Here is a 13,877-nt window from a genome sequence, read left to right on the forward strand (position 1 = left end):
AGTGAAAATTCCAGAGACGGTCATTGGCACGGCACGAAGGTGGACCTGGGGATTCCGAGTATAAATCAATCTCAATACCCGACCATCTCAAGGTCACCGTTGGGTTCACACTGCAGATTAGGGCAACGTAGAATACACAATCAGTGGCCAATGCCACAGTCCTCGTAGCGAGCATAGCAGAACAGAAGAGTAGCAGATCCATCAACTCCATGTGGCTCTGCACGTTTGCCGCGAAAATCCGAAAATCCGAACTTCCGATCGCCGATTACCAACGCTCACTGCATCTAGGCCCTATAATATGCATTCGAACCTATACAATCCAGGTAAGCTAGCCACAGGATTGCCATCACCGAAATTAGTCGCGAGTCCCCATGACAATCTAAACACCGGCTACCCGGTCCGGCTACATAATGTAGGTAGAGAAGGGGATCTTAACCCGGAAACGTTTCCAGAACGGGAATTATAGAGGATATGGTATGGACAGTTCAACAGCCACGACGTTTGTAACCTGAGAAATCCTACCAAAATTACCGGAAAACCCTCCAATGGCCCTTTATGACTCAAGGCATCAGAGGCCGACGTAAGGTGCGCAGGCCAAAGATTTGACTCGATCTGCCTCGGATACATAAATCTCAAGAAATCGCAACTTCCGTCTCCATCTATTCACTCCCCGGCCACAGCACTCAGATCGGATCAACGGTTCAGTGAAACACCCCAAAGCGGAATAGTGTCACACGACATCGCTTGGCCGTCAGATTGTGTAGTACGTCATTTTATGTTTACTATCTGCACTACCTTCGGAATGTATGAATCTCGAAGCCTTACCGACTGATCTACGAGTCACGTTGAAGACAAGCCTTGAAATGATATCTCATGGATTGGGGTATGTAGTTGGTACCGAGTAACAGAAGCCAAACAAGTATGGCCCTGGTGGTCATGCAAATGGAAAGGGACAAATGTACGGTGACACACATATACAGTGACATGGTGGCAATGCAAGTGAAAGCTGTAGGGCGAATGCCAAGTTCAGAACGAAGAAAAACTATACCGCTCAAAGCAGTCCGAGGGCTCCAAACGCCGAAACCACCTCGCTGTCAACGTTGACGAGCCACTCATCCTGGAACCGCTGCGCTCCACCGCAGCCAGTAATCACTTCTTGCAGGCGGTGGCGCACAAAGTCCCGAATCGTGAAGCGGTGAATTGCATCTCCGGACTGCCAGTCGCGGCGACGAATGATCTCGGGCGATTCGGCCTCTTGGGCGACTTCTGGCATCGCAGTTTCCGATCCGGCGGGCGCATTCCAACAGACCAGGTAATCCGCATTGGGATCAGTGCCACCGTCGGCTAGCTCGGTGATAAGATCCGTCCACATGCTCAGGTAAGATTGTAGATGGGAAAGGATGTAGGCAGGGGGTGGAGGAGGAAGAGATGGGTCGAGTGGCACCCCTGGTAGAGCCAGGAGCTGGGTGAGGGCAAGTGCATGGAGTTTCTTTTGGTTAATGCTACCGATGTTGTCGTAGTGCGAGAACCATTCAGTCAAGATCCAGTTCAAGGATTGTTCATCAGACGAGTTGGTGGCGGCGGCAACCGAGGAGGCGAAAATGGTAGGGCTAGCCATCGCAAGACGCGCTAGAACAGAGAAGTAATCACTCTCGACGACACCGACCACAGGCGAAGTCTTCCTATTTGGGCCGGATGTCTGGCTCATTTCATAGGCAGAATAGAGGCCCTCCAGCAGAGAAGCAAGGAATGAGCTATCCAGAAGGGACTGGGAGATGATGCTATAGGTTGCCTCACTACCACCATCGACAGTCTCAGCACCACGGAGCATCAAATCCACAAGGCGAGGTATGACACCAAGACGTTGCTTGGTTGTGGATTTGAGTAGAGACTCGAGGATCACCAGAAGTTGGAAACGGAAGCGGTCGCTGAGAATCTCCTGGGGTGCAAGGAAAACGTAAGATTCAAGAATTTGGATGGCCTGTGGGGTGCTATCGGTTGCTGCCTCAAGAATGGGGAACAAAGACGGGAGAAGTGATATGATCTCCGGTGAGGCTGGAGACGGCGTCGCCTGGATAATGGCGTGCCAGAGATCCAATGCTTCATCTAGAAGGTATACAATAGTTTCCTGTGGGAAAATGTTAGACCGATATGGCACATAATCAAATTGACGCTGTACTTACCGAGCCGGGTTCAACGGAGCTTTGAATCAGAGGAAGAATCAAAGAGTGATACCTGACTGACTCCTGTCCTAGTGATTGGATCAAGGATGACAACAAAGTTAGGATAGCCTGTTTCATCAAGTGTTCTTCTCCTGAGCTTTCCCACAAGGGGGGGAGTAAGGAGATGATGCTGTCCGAGAACGGATTGATCTGATTTTAATTAGTTATGCAGCTGGCCAATGAAGAGACAACAACTCACATGTTCCTCCATTTTGACCACCACCATGCGAACTGTCTCCAAAAGTCCCATCTTCGTCTCTGAAGATTCGACCTCTTGTACAAGGGCCATAAGACTCTCCAAGATCGGTGGCGCAAATGGCATGAATGCGTCGGGTGAAAAGTCGTATGAGTCAAGGATACTCCGAAGTTGCCGACCAGCAGTGATGCGAACGACCAGATCGTTCAGAGGGTCATGTTTGCTGAGCAAATGCTGGAATATTTGGTAGATTGCGTTCATGTTCAGTTCACCTGCCTTGACTGGGACCCATTGGCCAAGCACGAGCGCGATTCTCCTTCTCAGAAGCTTGTACTCATGTTCCTGAGACTGGACCTCGGGAACCATGGTATGCTCCAAGAATGCATTGAAGTCTAGGTGCTGTTCAAGGCTGGCCGCAGCTAAGCCGATAGCAGAATAGAGTGAATCCTTCAATAGCACATTGTGGTTGTCGGTGTCTAAACAAGGGACACGGAAAATTAGAACCATCCACACACAGCCTAGCCTTCATCAACTTACTTGCAAAAGTATAGAATACCGTCAATAAACGCGGAATCAAGAGATCCTTAAAGTGAATCACGAGGTCAAGGAACAGTTTCTCCGAGCATGAACGGATAGAAAACTCCCAAGCGTCAGCATTCTCTTCCTCACGCTTCTCCCAGTCCTCTGGCTCTTCTTCCCAATCTTGGAAATCGATCTTGCGGAACCTAAAGAATTGTGTGACAAGAAGCTCCATGACATTGACCACAAATTCTTCAGTGAAAAGTTGCGATTTGACGAGCTGGACAGATTGTTTCCGTTCCTCCTTGTCTTGTGGTGTTTGAAATTTGAACGTCTGAGCAGGGTTGAACGCCATCTTTGCACATGCGCGGATCAAAAGCAGTGCGCGGAGGCCGGTCTTCTCGGTTAAAGACTTCCCTTCATCTTCGCCTCCAGAACCGAGACTGTCATACTTTTCGCCTAGTTTGACGACTAACGACCAATACGACTGGACAAGTGAGATACTATCTGGCAGCAACGCGAAGGATGCAGGGTGTGTTTTGGCCATTTCAACATGCAACTTAGACATCTGCAGCAGATGTTTCTCAATAGTCTTGTGGATTGTCTCAGACAAACCGACAGATCCGTCCACGAGAGAATGGAACTTGCTGAAATGCGAATGGGTCAGCACCCAGAAGCTTTGTACTTCCTGGCTGCGACTCGGATGCTCAAATCCAGCAATGATCAAACGTCTAAGGACCTTCAGAGACACCAAGCTTAATTCGAGTGATTCCAGCAATCGTTCCTCAGCGGCACCACCTTGCTCTAGCATAGCCCCCCATTGATTGACTTTGTCCACATAGATGCTTCCCAGTAACTGGAATATCTCAGGGGACACAGACTGAAGGTTGTGTCGCGTTCGCTGGATTCGTGCAGTTGATAATTCCTTGATGATCTGTAGTAATATGAGAAGAGTTCGGGGAAGTTGGAGTGGATTTGCTCCAGGCTGAACGGAGGATCTGAGCGAGGAAATGATGTACGAAATCGCATCGGGCCTGATTGAAGTTAGCATAGAAAAAAAAAAGACATCTTTATCTTGCCGTACCAGTCCTGGGGGAACTCGTATCTCATGATTTTGGCGATCATCAGTGAGTTATGCAGAGCCAAAAGCGGCGCTGGCTCAATAATGCCCGCATCAAGAGCTCGTGTCTTGATATGTTGCTTTTCTTCCGATTTAATCGCACTTTTGCCAGTGTTAGCATACGTGCTTCACAATGTAACAAGCAATGACATACTTTGCTGCCGTCTTGCGCCAATATTTGTCGATGCCGTTCTTCAGTTGAATGATTGCGAGATAACGAACTTCATTTGGTACGGAATGGTCAAGAAAGACTTCCTGTGTGACGGTAGAGTCTGTTAATAATGTGAAGCATCTATAGCCGGGATCTGTCGACTGATACCTGTAAAAAAGTGTAGTACATGGCCTGTTTCTCCCAGTTTTGAAGCTGTTCAGTACCCGTCCGGACCTGCTGTTGGGACGAGCTTGCTGCAAGCATTAATGTATTCAGCACATTTTGGGCACTAAGTGGGTTAGTTTCGCCCTGCGCTTCGATGGCGAAGGCCATGGCGAATGCTGGTTTGCTCGACGCGTCTAGGAGAGACCTGTAAATCTTCTGGTTTTGCTGAAGCGGGCTGCCAAGTCAAGATCTCAGGGGTTCGAATCACTCGGCATTTATGAAAAGAGACTCAGTGAGTATCTCAAGACGTTGATTCATCAACAAGCTAACTGGATCTCTCATCGGAGCTCCATCTCCAGCATAAACTCCCCGCCTCCGGAATAACTATACACCGGTCCCGCCAAACCCTAGGGCTGGACCCTGACTTCCGTCCCGATTGGGATCTCCCGCTAGGGCTTCTGAGGTCTCTCCCAAGTGGAGACAATGAAGTCAGTATCAATCAACCTGATCGGGGTACTATCAAACCGAGATCGACAACCCTGTTTTGAGCAAAAAAATCTCTTACATACAACGTTGTTATTTGTTGCAGGCGTGCTTTCATCTTCCTCCACTCGTGACATACATATGATGTAGCATGATGCAATACTCAATGGCAACATGAGATATATAAAGTGCAGTTCAGTAGTTGCTTGTCGTTTATCATTCAATATATCTCTATTATCAACCATCAATATCCTCAATATCCTCAATATCCAATCAGACACAATGCCAACGACTGAAGAATTGAAGCACATGGCCTTCGATGCCGAGAAGGACCTCAATTCCCACCAAGCCAAGCAGGGCGTCGGCAGAAAGAGTGACTCAAGTAGGTCTCAATCACAGATTTGGTCCATCGTATACTGACAGACATTTCAGCTCTCGAGTCTGGCGTCGACGAGATGGTCAACCAGCGCTTCTCTCAACCCACAAGTGTCAAATATGGCCCTGGCTCAACCGCCTCTGGCAGCGACCACCGTGTGATCCCCGAAGATGAGGGTGGCACTCGTGATGACCGCAATAGGTAAGATATCAATATCTTGACAAGGTATAGAGCCATTTCAATTTCTAACCTTGTACCCCTTTCTAGACTTGCCCGTGCAGGACAGTACACAGGGGCTGGTGGCCCTGAAGACGACATCAAGATCGAGGCCCAAAACCGTAGTGGGGACCAAGATGTTCCGGACCTTCAGAACATGATGCGTCACGGAATCACCCGGTAAAACTGTACATTAAATATGATATCTGACGACTGTATGATAGTGGGATGGTTTTACTCTCTGTATGATCGAGACTTGGATGCAAGTTCGACCAGCTCACGCTGACTACATATTGGCCATATTGGCACTGAGAGGCATACATTAAGTATACAAATGCAAATATAATGTGAGGTCTCCGAGGAGAGATCTTTCTGCAATAAGTACGACGTACGTCCGTATGAATTTGACCTCGCAACCCATTCTTTTCGCAGGAAGTACTTCAGTAGAGGGGGGTTTCCATTGATCGAGCGGGGAGAAAGATCCGCACCTCAATCCATAAAATGCTTTCTTTGTACACCCCGAGAGCTGAGATGAGGATATGAATACTCCGAGATTGACAATTCGACAAAGTACATACATGTATGTAGCCGATGTACCTGGCCCTGGAGCAGTGCATATCTGTTGTGCACATGTACTTGATAGATACATTCGGTGTATGTATGATGAGGTCTAAATGCCCCGAAGCCGCGGCCCAACCAAGCTTTAGCCCTGGGCTTGGCGCGAACCAGAATCCCAGGCCGTTGGGACAGGCTTACATTCAACCAATCAGAGGGCTCAATTGTACCATGTGTGTGTACAACATCATTCCATGCCCCATACTTCATTGCATCGCCTACCAAAGCGAGACTTCTCTTCAGCTGGTGGGAACGCCCAATTCTAAGTACTGACCAGGTATACCCTGTCTTCCACGGGTTGTCCCGGTGTCTTCAAATGTACGATGTAAGATGCACGTGTGGAGATGCCTGTCATCTGTACATGTAGCTAATATTTGTTCCTCCCCCTACGTGAAAATCTCTTCTTCTTCATTGCATCTCTCTCATCCTCTTTAATTTTCTTCTCCAGATCTATCGTCTTCACCAACTTCATCCCTCGTACATTGATCTTCCATGAAAGTTATCAAAATGAAGGCTGTCCTCGCGGTCTTGATGGGAGGGGCAGCTCTGGCAATTGCCCAGATAGCTACTGTATCTGAGCCCTCTGTTGCGGAAATTCACGCGGCTGCTGCCACCACTAAGCCTGAGGTCACCGTCTCTGATGTCAAGGGTCTGGTGTTTGATCGTTTCTATCAAGTCTGGCTGGAGAACATTGTACACACAGCCCCAAAGCTTTCCCCGGGACACAACGACTGACTGAGCTCATAGAACTTTGAGGACTCTGCCGCGGATACCAATATGCAGTGGTTAGCCTCTCAGGGTATCTTGCTGTAAGCCCCCAATAAACTGAATTCTTGGGTTGAGATGACCTCATGCTGAACTTTTTTCAGGACCAACTTCTATGCTGTCACTCATCCTTCTGAGCCCAACTACTGTGCTGCTGCTGGAGGTGACACCTTCGGCATGGATAATGACGACTTCAAGCAAATCCCTGAGAACATTTCTTCTATCGCTGATCTGCTTGACACGAAGAGCATTTCGTGGGCCGAGTATCAGGAGCACATTCCTTATGCCGGCTTCCAAGGCTTCAACTACTCGAACCAAGCCACCTATCATCCTGACTATGTTCGGAAGCACAACCCAATGGTGCTTTACAACTCAGTGGTGGCTAACAGCAGTCGCGCACGCTCCATCAAGAGTTTCGATGACTTCGAAAATGACCTTCGAGACAAGAAGCTTCCTCAGTGGGCATTCATCACTCCTAATATGACAAACGATGCGCATGATACCAACATCACCTTCGGGGCCAAATGGGAGCGTCCATGGGTAGCCAACTTGCTTAAGAACGACTATTTCTTCAATGATACCCTTCTCCTTCTGACGTTTGATGAGGACTCGACCTACGCCAAGGACAACCGTGTATTCAGCGTTCTTGTTGGTGGTGCTGTTCCAGAACACCTCAGGGGCACCAAGGATGACACCTTTTATACCCACTACTCCAGCATTGCTAGTGTCTCTGCCAACTGGGGCCTCCCTTCTCTGGGTCGCTGGGATTGCGGTGCCAACATCTTCGAGCTTGTTGCCAACAAGACCGGTTACATAAACTACGAGGTTGACAAGACTCATCTGACTCTGAATCAGACCTATCCTGGACCCATGTCAGATGGCGATAAGACCACTGGAAATACCTCCAAGTTCGTCCCCGAATGGCCGATCCCCATCACCGACAGCAAGGAGAAATGTTCCGGTGGCCACGGTATCCTGGATATCGTCAAGAAAACATATGGGAACCAGACCGCGTCATACGACACTAAGCCGTATCCCTGGGACGCGAAGACTCACTACAACGAGAAGGTCACTGCCAAGCGGACCAACGAGACCAAAACCAACTCCACGAAGGCGGCAACCACTCACAAAGGCACCGGCATTACTGCCACTGTTCCAGTCCCTACTGTCATGCTCGGAGTCTTACTCGCCTTTGCCACTTTCCTCCTTTAATCAAGATGTCCTTGGATATCACACTTCTCTGTGAGGTCAGCTGGGTGAAGCTGCAATGACATTATTTGTTTCTCATTCAATAACTTGCAGTCTGCATTTTAATTCAAATGAACTGAAATCCAGATATTTTCATCGCAAAGAAACGATCATGGTACGAACAAGCATATTGTAGGATTTGGTTACAAGTTTAAATAGGTCATGCTCTAGGCATCATAAGAACCCATACATTAGAGTTGGCTTCATCGCTGCCCGTACATGCACCCTGCGATTCCAATAAGCCACCTGGGCAGTAGTGGAGACACCGAAAGGAAAATACCAAACTGCTAATAAGAGGCCACTTGCGATGGTTTGTTTTGTCTGACGATACGAGATTTAATTGGGGACTGGGGACAAACTACGATGTTAGCCTGTCCACCCTAGACGGGCAGGCTAATTGTATCCGCTCCAATAGGAAACCTCAACGATCTACGTTCATTGGCAGGAGATCTGTCATCCGGGGTCAAAGTCGGCTGCCTTTACCAGGTCGACATCACAAAGGACCAAGTTTCGCAGACTTGGTAGGTGAATTATGGGCCATATGTAGTCTAGACCGGGCACAGTATTCATTCCACAAAGTGAGCTCCTCCAGCTTACTGAGAGAGGCCAATATGTTGCTTGACATCTGTGTGTCAGATTTTCTTTTCAAGAATGTGCCCAAGATAGGGTTAGACCAGGGTATATCTGTGTGGAGCTTTGAAAGGTTTGGCGCATAGACTAAAAGGATTGGCATCAAAAACCGCCGATCTCGCCGAGAGAAACCTTCCAACACCGTGTTTTCCAAATCCCCGAGACCTGAATCGTGGATAGCGTTGCAAATCCATCGTTTGTCGTCTGGTGATAGCTCCAGGGCTGTATTGGTGGTATCTGCCCTCCAGTAACTTCAGTCGCACGGGGATAGAAGCCATAATTTTCGACAATCAGAGTCCTGAGAGGTGCTGCAGTATATTGTTTCCTGTGCAATGTGCGCACAAATTTCCAGAATCTTGAGAACGAGTCTCTCCCACCATTGTAAGTCCAATTCGTGTGAATGTGATTGAGCAATACCACATGTCATCGGCGGCTCACGAGAGCACATTTGCAGGCGTACTGGGGATGCTGTTCTCCAGAAAAGGCGATCTCCAGAATCATATTGAAGATTTCCAGAGGCAAATTCGCTGGATTAGGCATGGTGGCGAGGCCAAGTGATAGTATGAAGGATTTGTGATTCTTGACACGATGGTTAGAGGGTACCTCTCTAGAGTAAGTCGAACGCGCAAAGAATTTTTCTCGTAGCCAAAAGCTAGAGGGTTAGTAACGGCAAAATGAGAGGATGTTTACCCCGGTAGGATTCATCAAGGGGCGAAGAGACACAAACAATTGCGAGTATCAATATTCAATAAGAACTCGGTTTGCTCCTTAGTCTACGGAAACGCATAGAAGATCGAAAGAAAAGACATACGAGGTAAAACAAGAAAACGAAAAGAGTCAGATTAAATCACCTGCTTTCCAAAGAGTTATCCAACGTCCCTGTAGTTTCAGCAGGTGTTCCCAGGCGCAAAGAATATGAGAACTATTGGTTTATAGCCAAATACCTACAGGTCTCTACATCATTCTATCATAATTGCTTCATCGCCTCCACTGAGATCCCACATTCGTTGCTATAGGTTCATGATATTGCATCCTGCTATCACAGACGTGCTATCTTGATCAATATGCTTTTAGTCTCAAGGAAAATGTCAAGGCTGTGCAAAAGCCCCTCTCGACCACTGCCACTCATCTTGAACCCACCAAAAGCAGTATCCTTAGCATTAGTTGGGCTGGTGCAGTTCACCCCAACAGTACCGGCATCCAAGGCCTTGGCCACACGAACAGCACGGTCAAGGTCCTTTGTGAAGACAGCAGCATACAGACCAAAATCCGAATTGTTCGCCTTCTCAATAGCTTCAGCCTCGGCTGAAAATGTGTTGATTGCCACAACAGGACCAAATATCTCTTCCTGCATCAGCCGCGAGTCCCCTGAAACACCCTCAAAGATAGTCGGCTGCACAAAGAACCCGTCGTTCGCATCACCACCTATTGTAAGCTTCCCGTCCTTCTCCCCAACAGCAAGATACTCTTTAATCCGGTTATACTGCAGTATATCAATCTGCGGGCCATGCAAGGTGGCAGGGTCGAGTGGATCGCCCATCCGAACAGCACCAAATTGTTCCCGAAATAACTTGATGAATTGCTCAGCCACCGACTCCTGCACATAGATTCTTGAGTTTGCAGTGCACACTTGTCCACTGTTGAACCGAATGCTGAACTGAGTCTGCTCAACGGCTGTCTTCAGATCCGCATCTTCGAAGATTATTGCCGGTGATTTTCCACCCAGCTCCATATGCACATGTTTAAGATTTGTCTTCGCAGCAGCAACTTGAATCTTCTGGCCTGTTGCCGAGGAACCAGTGAAGCTGATACAACGGACGGTCATGTGAGATGCCAGCGCTGAGCCGGCAGGGTCGCCGAAGCCGGAGATGATGTTGATGACACCGGGTGGAAAGCCAGCTTTCTCAACCAGCTTTGCTATGTAAAGAGACTATGTTATTGGTTAGACGGTCCGGTCAATGAATAGATAAAACCGAGGAGATTTCACAAACCGTCAAAGGCGCCTTTTCGCTGCTCTTTAGCACAACGGTGTTTCCCGCCGCCAGCGCCGGTGCCACCTTCCCAGCAAATATAACGAGTGGGAAGTTCCAGGGGATGATAAGCGCCACCACGCCATACGGCTGCTTGACAGTCATGTTAAGGTGGTCGGGTGTGTTGAGACTGGCTGTCCCCTGTGCGGTCCAACCGCCCCCAGCGAAGTACGCGAAGAACTCGGCAGCTGTCCCAGCGTCAAAATATTGCGAGATTGGGCGGCCTGTAGAAAGTGTCTCTAGTTTTGCGAGCTCATTGTTTGATTCCAGAATGAGCTGAGAAAGTTTGCGCAGATATGCGCCACGCTTGTCAGTGCCCAGGTCTCGCCAGGCTGGAAACGCTGTGCTAGCAGCAGCAACGGCATCATCTACATCTTGCGTATTGGCTTCTTGCACTTGGATGGCAACGAAGATGTTAGCAATGCCTTGGCTTGGAGAGAGGCTCTCTACTAACCTTGCGCAACTACCTCTCCGGTATAGGGATAAACCACTTCGAAAGCCTTGCCATCAGATGATGTTCGGAACTGCAAAAGTCAGCAAGTGTTAAACATCCCAGAAAAGAATGAGAGTGGTAGATGTGTAAGATACCTCGCCATTGATGAACAGTCGAGTCTCGATGGATTCATCCACAAGAGGTGCCATTTTGCACAACCCAGAAGACTTGGAACCAAGCAAGCTTAGGCAGAGAATTATGTCGGTTCGGGCAGCGCATGAGTTTATAAAGACTCCAATGAAAGCAGAACCAACCTTTCGATTTGGTCTGCCATTTTAAAACCAATAGTCCACGGTCTGAAAGGCAATGCCGAAAGGCTCCAGGGCTATCTACGACTTGATTTGGAATAGATTTTACTGGCTAATGCAGTCGAGATGGTATCAATTATGCACGAAGCTGACTTGCATGTCTCAATTGAAATGGCTTATGTTCGCTGCCCAGACATCTGCGTCCACAGCTGTAGGTATACCAACTCTACTGGGTACATAAGCGTAGACTCCAAATCTGAGCTTCAAGAATCCGTCCTTCTAGTTGACGTCCAAACTTAGCTTTCGATTTACTCAAAGGGAAATCAATACATGGGAATCAGATACTATATGTAGGCAGAAGAACATGTATACTTCTTAGGTGCTTTTCCTTTCTTTTCTTCCATAGGGCTGCTGACTGCCTCCGAGTCGACCACAATGCTTTTCAACACGACGAACTCAGCAGTCTGGCCTCCAACACCAATATTAGAAAAGGATATGCAGCCACTAATACTCATAGCTCTTCAATTCATAAGATGAGGTGGATCACGTGATATGCCTCGGCTCTGCGTCCGGGGAATCGACCGCGGTCAATGAGCAACTCCGGGCCCCATCATTTCCCCGTGTTCTCACGATCCCCAGCCCGCTCCCTCCTATCAACCACAATCAAACCATGATTTCGCGATGAGCTCAACAAACTTCGCCGCTGCACAAGAGCGGGTTCTTGAAAGACGTCGCCTGCGCGAGGCCGAATCGCGCGCCCGTCATGCGGCACAGCAGGCGGCTTCTCCAATCAGCCCGGCCGCCGTCCAGCGTTTACCATATCCATTGAATCGATTGCCCAGTTCAGGGTGGCGGATATGGAATACCGTCAACGGGAGAGATGGGACGCGCCCCGCATTTCGAGTGGGCCAGGTGGATGCCGAATTGTTAGATGAGGAGCTGCTTGGTCTGATGAAAGGCCAAGTTGGGGAGGCCCTCAAATACTTCGGGGTATGTATGAATCCTCGGAGAGGGAATCCCTGAAGGCTTTTACGATAATGGCAATTGACAACGAATATAGCCCCAAATGCGAGAAGATTGGTCCCACGAGATTTTGTTTGCGTTGCGAGCTATACTCTTCAAATTATCAATATGGGATCACAATGCCTCGTATGGCGCGGCGCTACAGGGCCTGAAGTACACCGATAGTCGAAGCAAAGGGCCTGTCTTTTCTTCTCCAACGAAATGGCAGAAGAGTATCTATGGTTTATTGACAGTTGGAGGACGATATGCTTGGGACAAATGGGAGAGTTGGTTGATTGCGCAAGAAGGTGGCTATGATGAGGTTTGTTGCCGATATACCGGTCTAGGTTGGCGATTTTTATACTGACTGATACCACAAAGCCATCGCAGGATATCCGGATGTTGTCTCGCCTAACGGACTTTATCTCAACGTCGCACTCAATCGCAGCTTTTGTCTCTTTCCTCGTGTTCCTAGTGAACGGCCGATATCGCACCTTGGTCGACCGCATCCTTCGCATCCGCTTGACTCCACCCTCAGCGCAGGCCAGCCGTGAGGTATCATTTGAATACCTAAACCGGCAGCTAGTCTGGCATGCGTTTACCGAATTCCTTCTTTTCCTCCTTCCTCTTGTCGGAATTGGTCGCTGGCGGCGTTGGATAAGTCGGGCCTGGCGCAGGATGGTCAATTCTATCCGGTCAAATGACGACGATGATGAACCTTCCGAAAAGCAAGGGGAGCTGGCCTTCCTCCCGGAACGGACTTGTGCTATCTGCTACCGCGATCAAAACCCAACAACAACCTCGGAAGCTGATGTTATGGCGGCCGCTGCGTCAGGTGGAATCTCGGGATCGGCACAAACTGATATCACAAACCCATACGAGACTGTCCCTTGTGGCTGTATCTACTGCTTCGTCTGTATTGTGCAGAAGGTCGAGGCGGAAGAAGGTCAGGGGTGGACTTGCCTCCGGTGTGGTGAAATTGTCAAAAAGTGCCAGCCTTGGAACGGCGACGTGCTAGAAGAGGCACGTTCCCAGCCTGGTACCGGAAAGATTGTTGGCTTTGCTATTGATGAGGCAGATGAAGAAATCCATGAGCCAGAGCCCCACCAAGAGGCCTCATCTGAGAAGTCCAGCCCATTGCAGGAAATTAGTGCCGATGAAGCCCTGCAACATTCTGAGCAATGGTCCACCATTGAGAAGGACCCTGCCGAAGACGAGGACATAAAGTCTGCTTCAACATGACAACATCTCTGAGGCATGCTCTTGAGGCTCTTGGTACATATTGACCCTGTCTCCTCCAACTTGTTCATATAGCTATAACTACTCGGGTGGCCGCAGCACATACATAACTTGCAGCCCCAATAGAAATTCGACGATACCCATACTCTTAATTGCTGA

General features: G+C 48.8%; 5 protein-coding genes across 5 annotated transcripts; 3 read left to right on the top strand and 2 right to left on the bottom strand.

Annotated features, from left to right (window-relative positions):
• Positions 1-1,051: 1,051 nt before the first annotated feature.
• On the bottom strand, positions 1,052-4,541 carry N7457_009225 (putative importin 11; the record flags this gene model as incomplete). Its single annotated transcript, XM_057180268.1, has 7 exons — positions 1,052-2,128; positions 2,184-2,372; positions 2,422-2,894; positions 2,956-3,971; positions 4,022-4,159; positions 4,212-4,312; positions 4,377-4,541. 7 exons carry the CDS (start codon positions 4,539-4,541, stop codon positions 1,052-1,054), a joined length of 3,159 nt encoding a protein of 1,052 aa, XP_057028654.1.
• Positions 4,542-5,138: 597 nt separating this feature from the next.
• Positions 5,139-5,632, top strand: N7457_009226 (uncharacterized protein; the record flags this gene model as incomplete). Its single annotated transcript, XM_057180269.1, has 3 exons — positions 5,139-5,238; positions 5,289-5,433; positions 5,500-5,632. The coding sequence occupies 3 exons, from the start codon at positions 5,139-5,141 to the stop codon at positions 5,630-5,632; spliced, it is 378 nt and encodes a 125-aa protein (XP_057028655.1).
• Positions 5,633-6,570: 938 nt separating this feature from the next.
• On the top strand, positions 6,571-8,040 carry N7457_009227 (Phosphoesterase; the record flags this gene model as incomplete). Its single annotated transcript, XM_057180270.1, has 3 exons — positions 6,571-6,756; positions 6,811-6,872; positions 6,933-8,040. The coding sequence occupies 3 exons, from the start codon at positions 6,571-6,573 to the stop codon at positions 8,038-8,040; spliced, it is 1,356 nt and encodes a 451-aa protein (XP_057028656.1).
• A 1,705-nt stretch (positions 8,041-9,745) lies between these two features.
• Positions 9,746-11,378, bottom strand: N7457_009228 (aldehyde dehydrogenase family protein; the record flags this gene model as incomplete). The annotated part of the gene is made up of 4 exons (XM_057180271.1): positions 9,746-10,636; positions 10,698-11,131; positions 11,191-11,260; positions 11,325-11,378. The coding sequence occupies 4 exons, from the start codon at positions 11,376-11,378 to the stop codon at positions 9,746-9,748; spliced, it is 1,449 nt and encodes a 482-aa protein (XP_057028657.1).
• A 780-nt stretch (positions 11,379-12,158) lies between these two features.
• N7457_009229 (pex2/pex10/pex12 family protein) lies at positions 12,159-13,721 on the top strand (the record flags this gene model as incomplete). The annotated part of the gene is made up of 3 exons (XM_057180272.1): positions 12,159-12,467; positions 12,538-12,801; positions 12,861-13,721. The coding sequence occupies 3 exons, from the start codon at positions 12,159-12,161 to the stop codon at positions 13,719-13,721; spliced, it is 1,434 nt and encodes a 477-aa protein (XP_057028658.1).
• Between the last annotated feature and the right edge of the window lie 156 nt (positions 13,722-13,877).

Source organism: Penicillium paradoxum (assembly GCF_028828445.1).
Source record: "Penicillium paradoxum strain IBT 22861 chromosome Unknown utg000007l_segment0_segment0, whole genome shotgun sequence".
Lineage (NCBI taxonomy): Eukaryota > Fungi > Ascomycota > Eurotiomycetes > Eurotiales > Aspergillaceae > Penicillium > Penicillium paradoxum.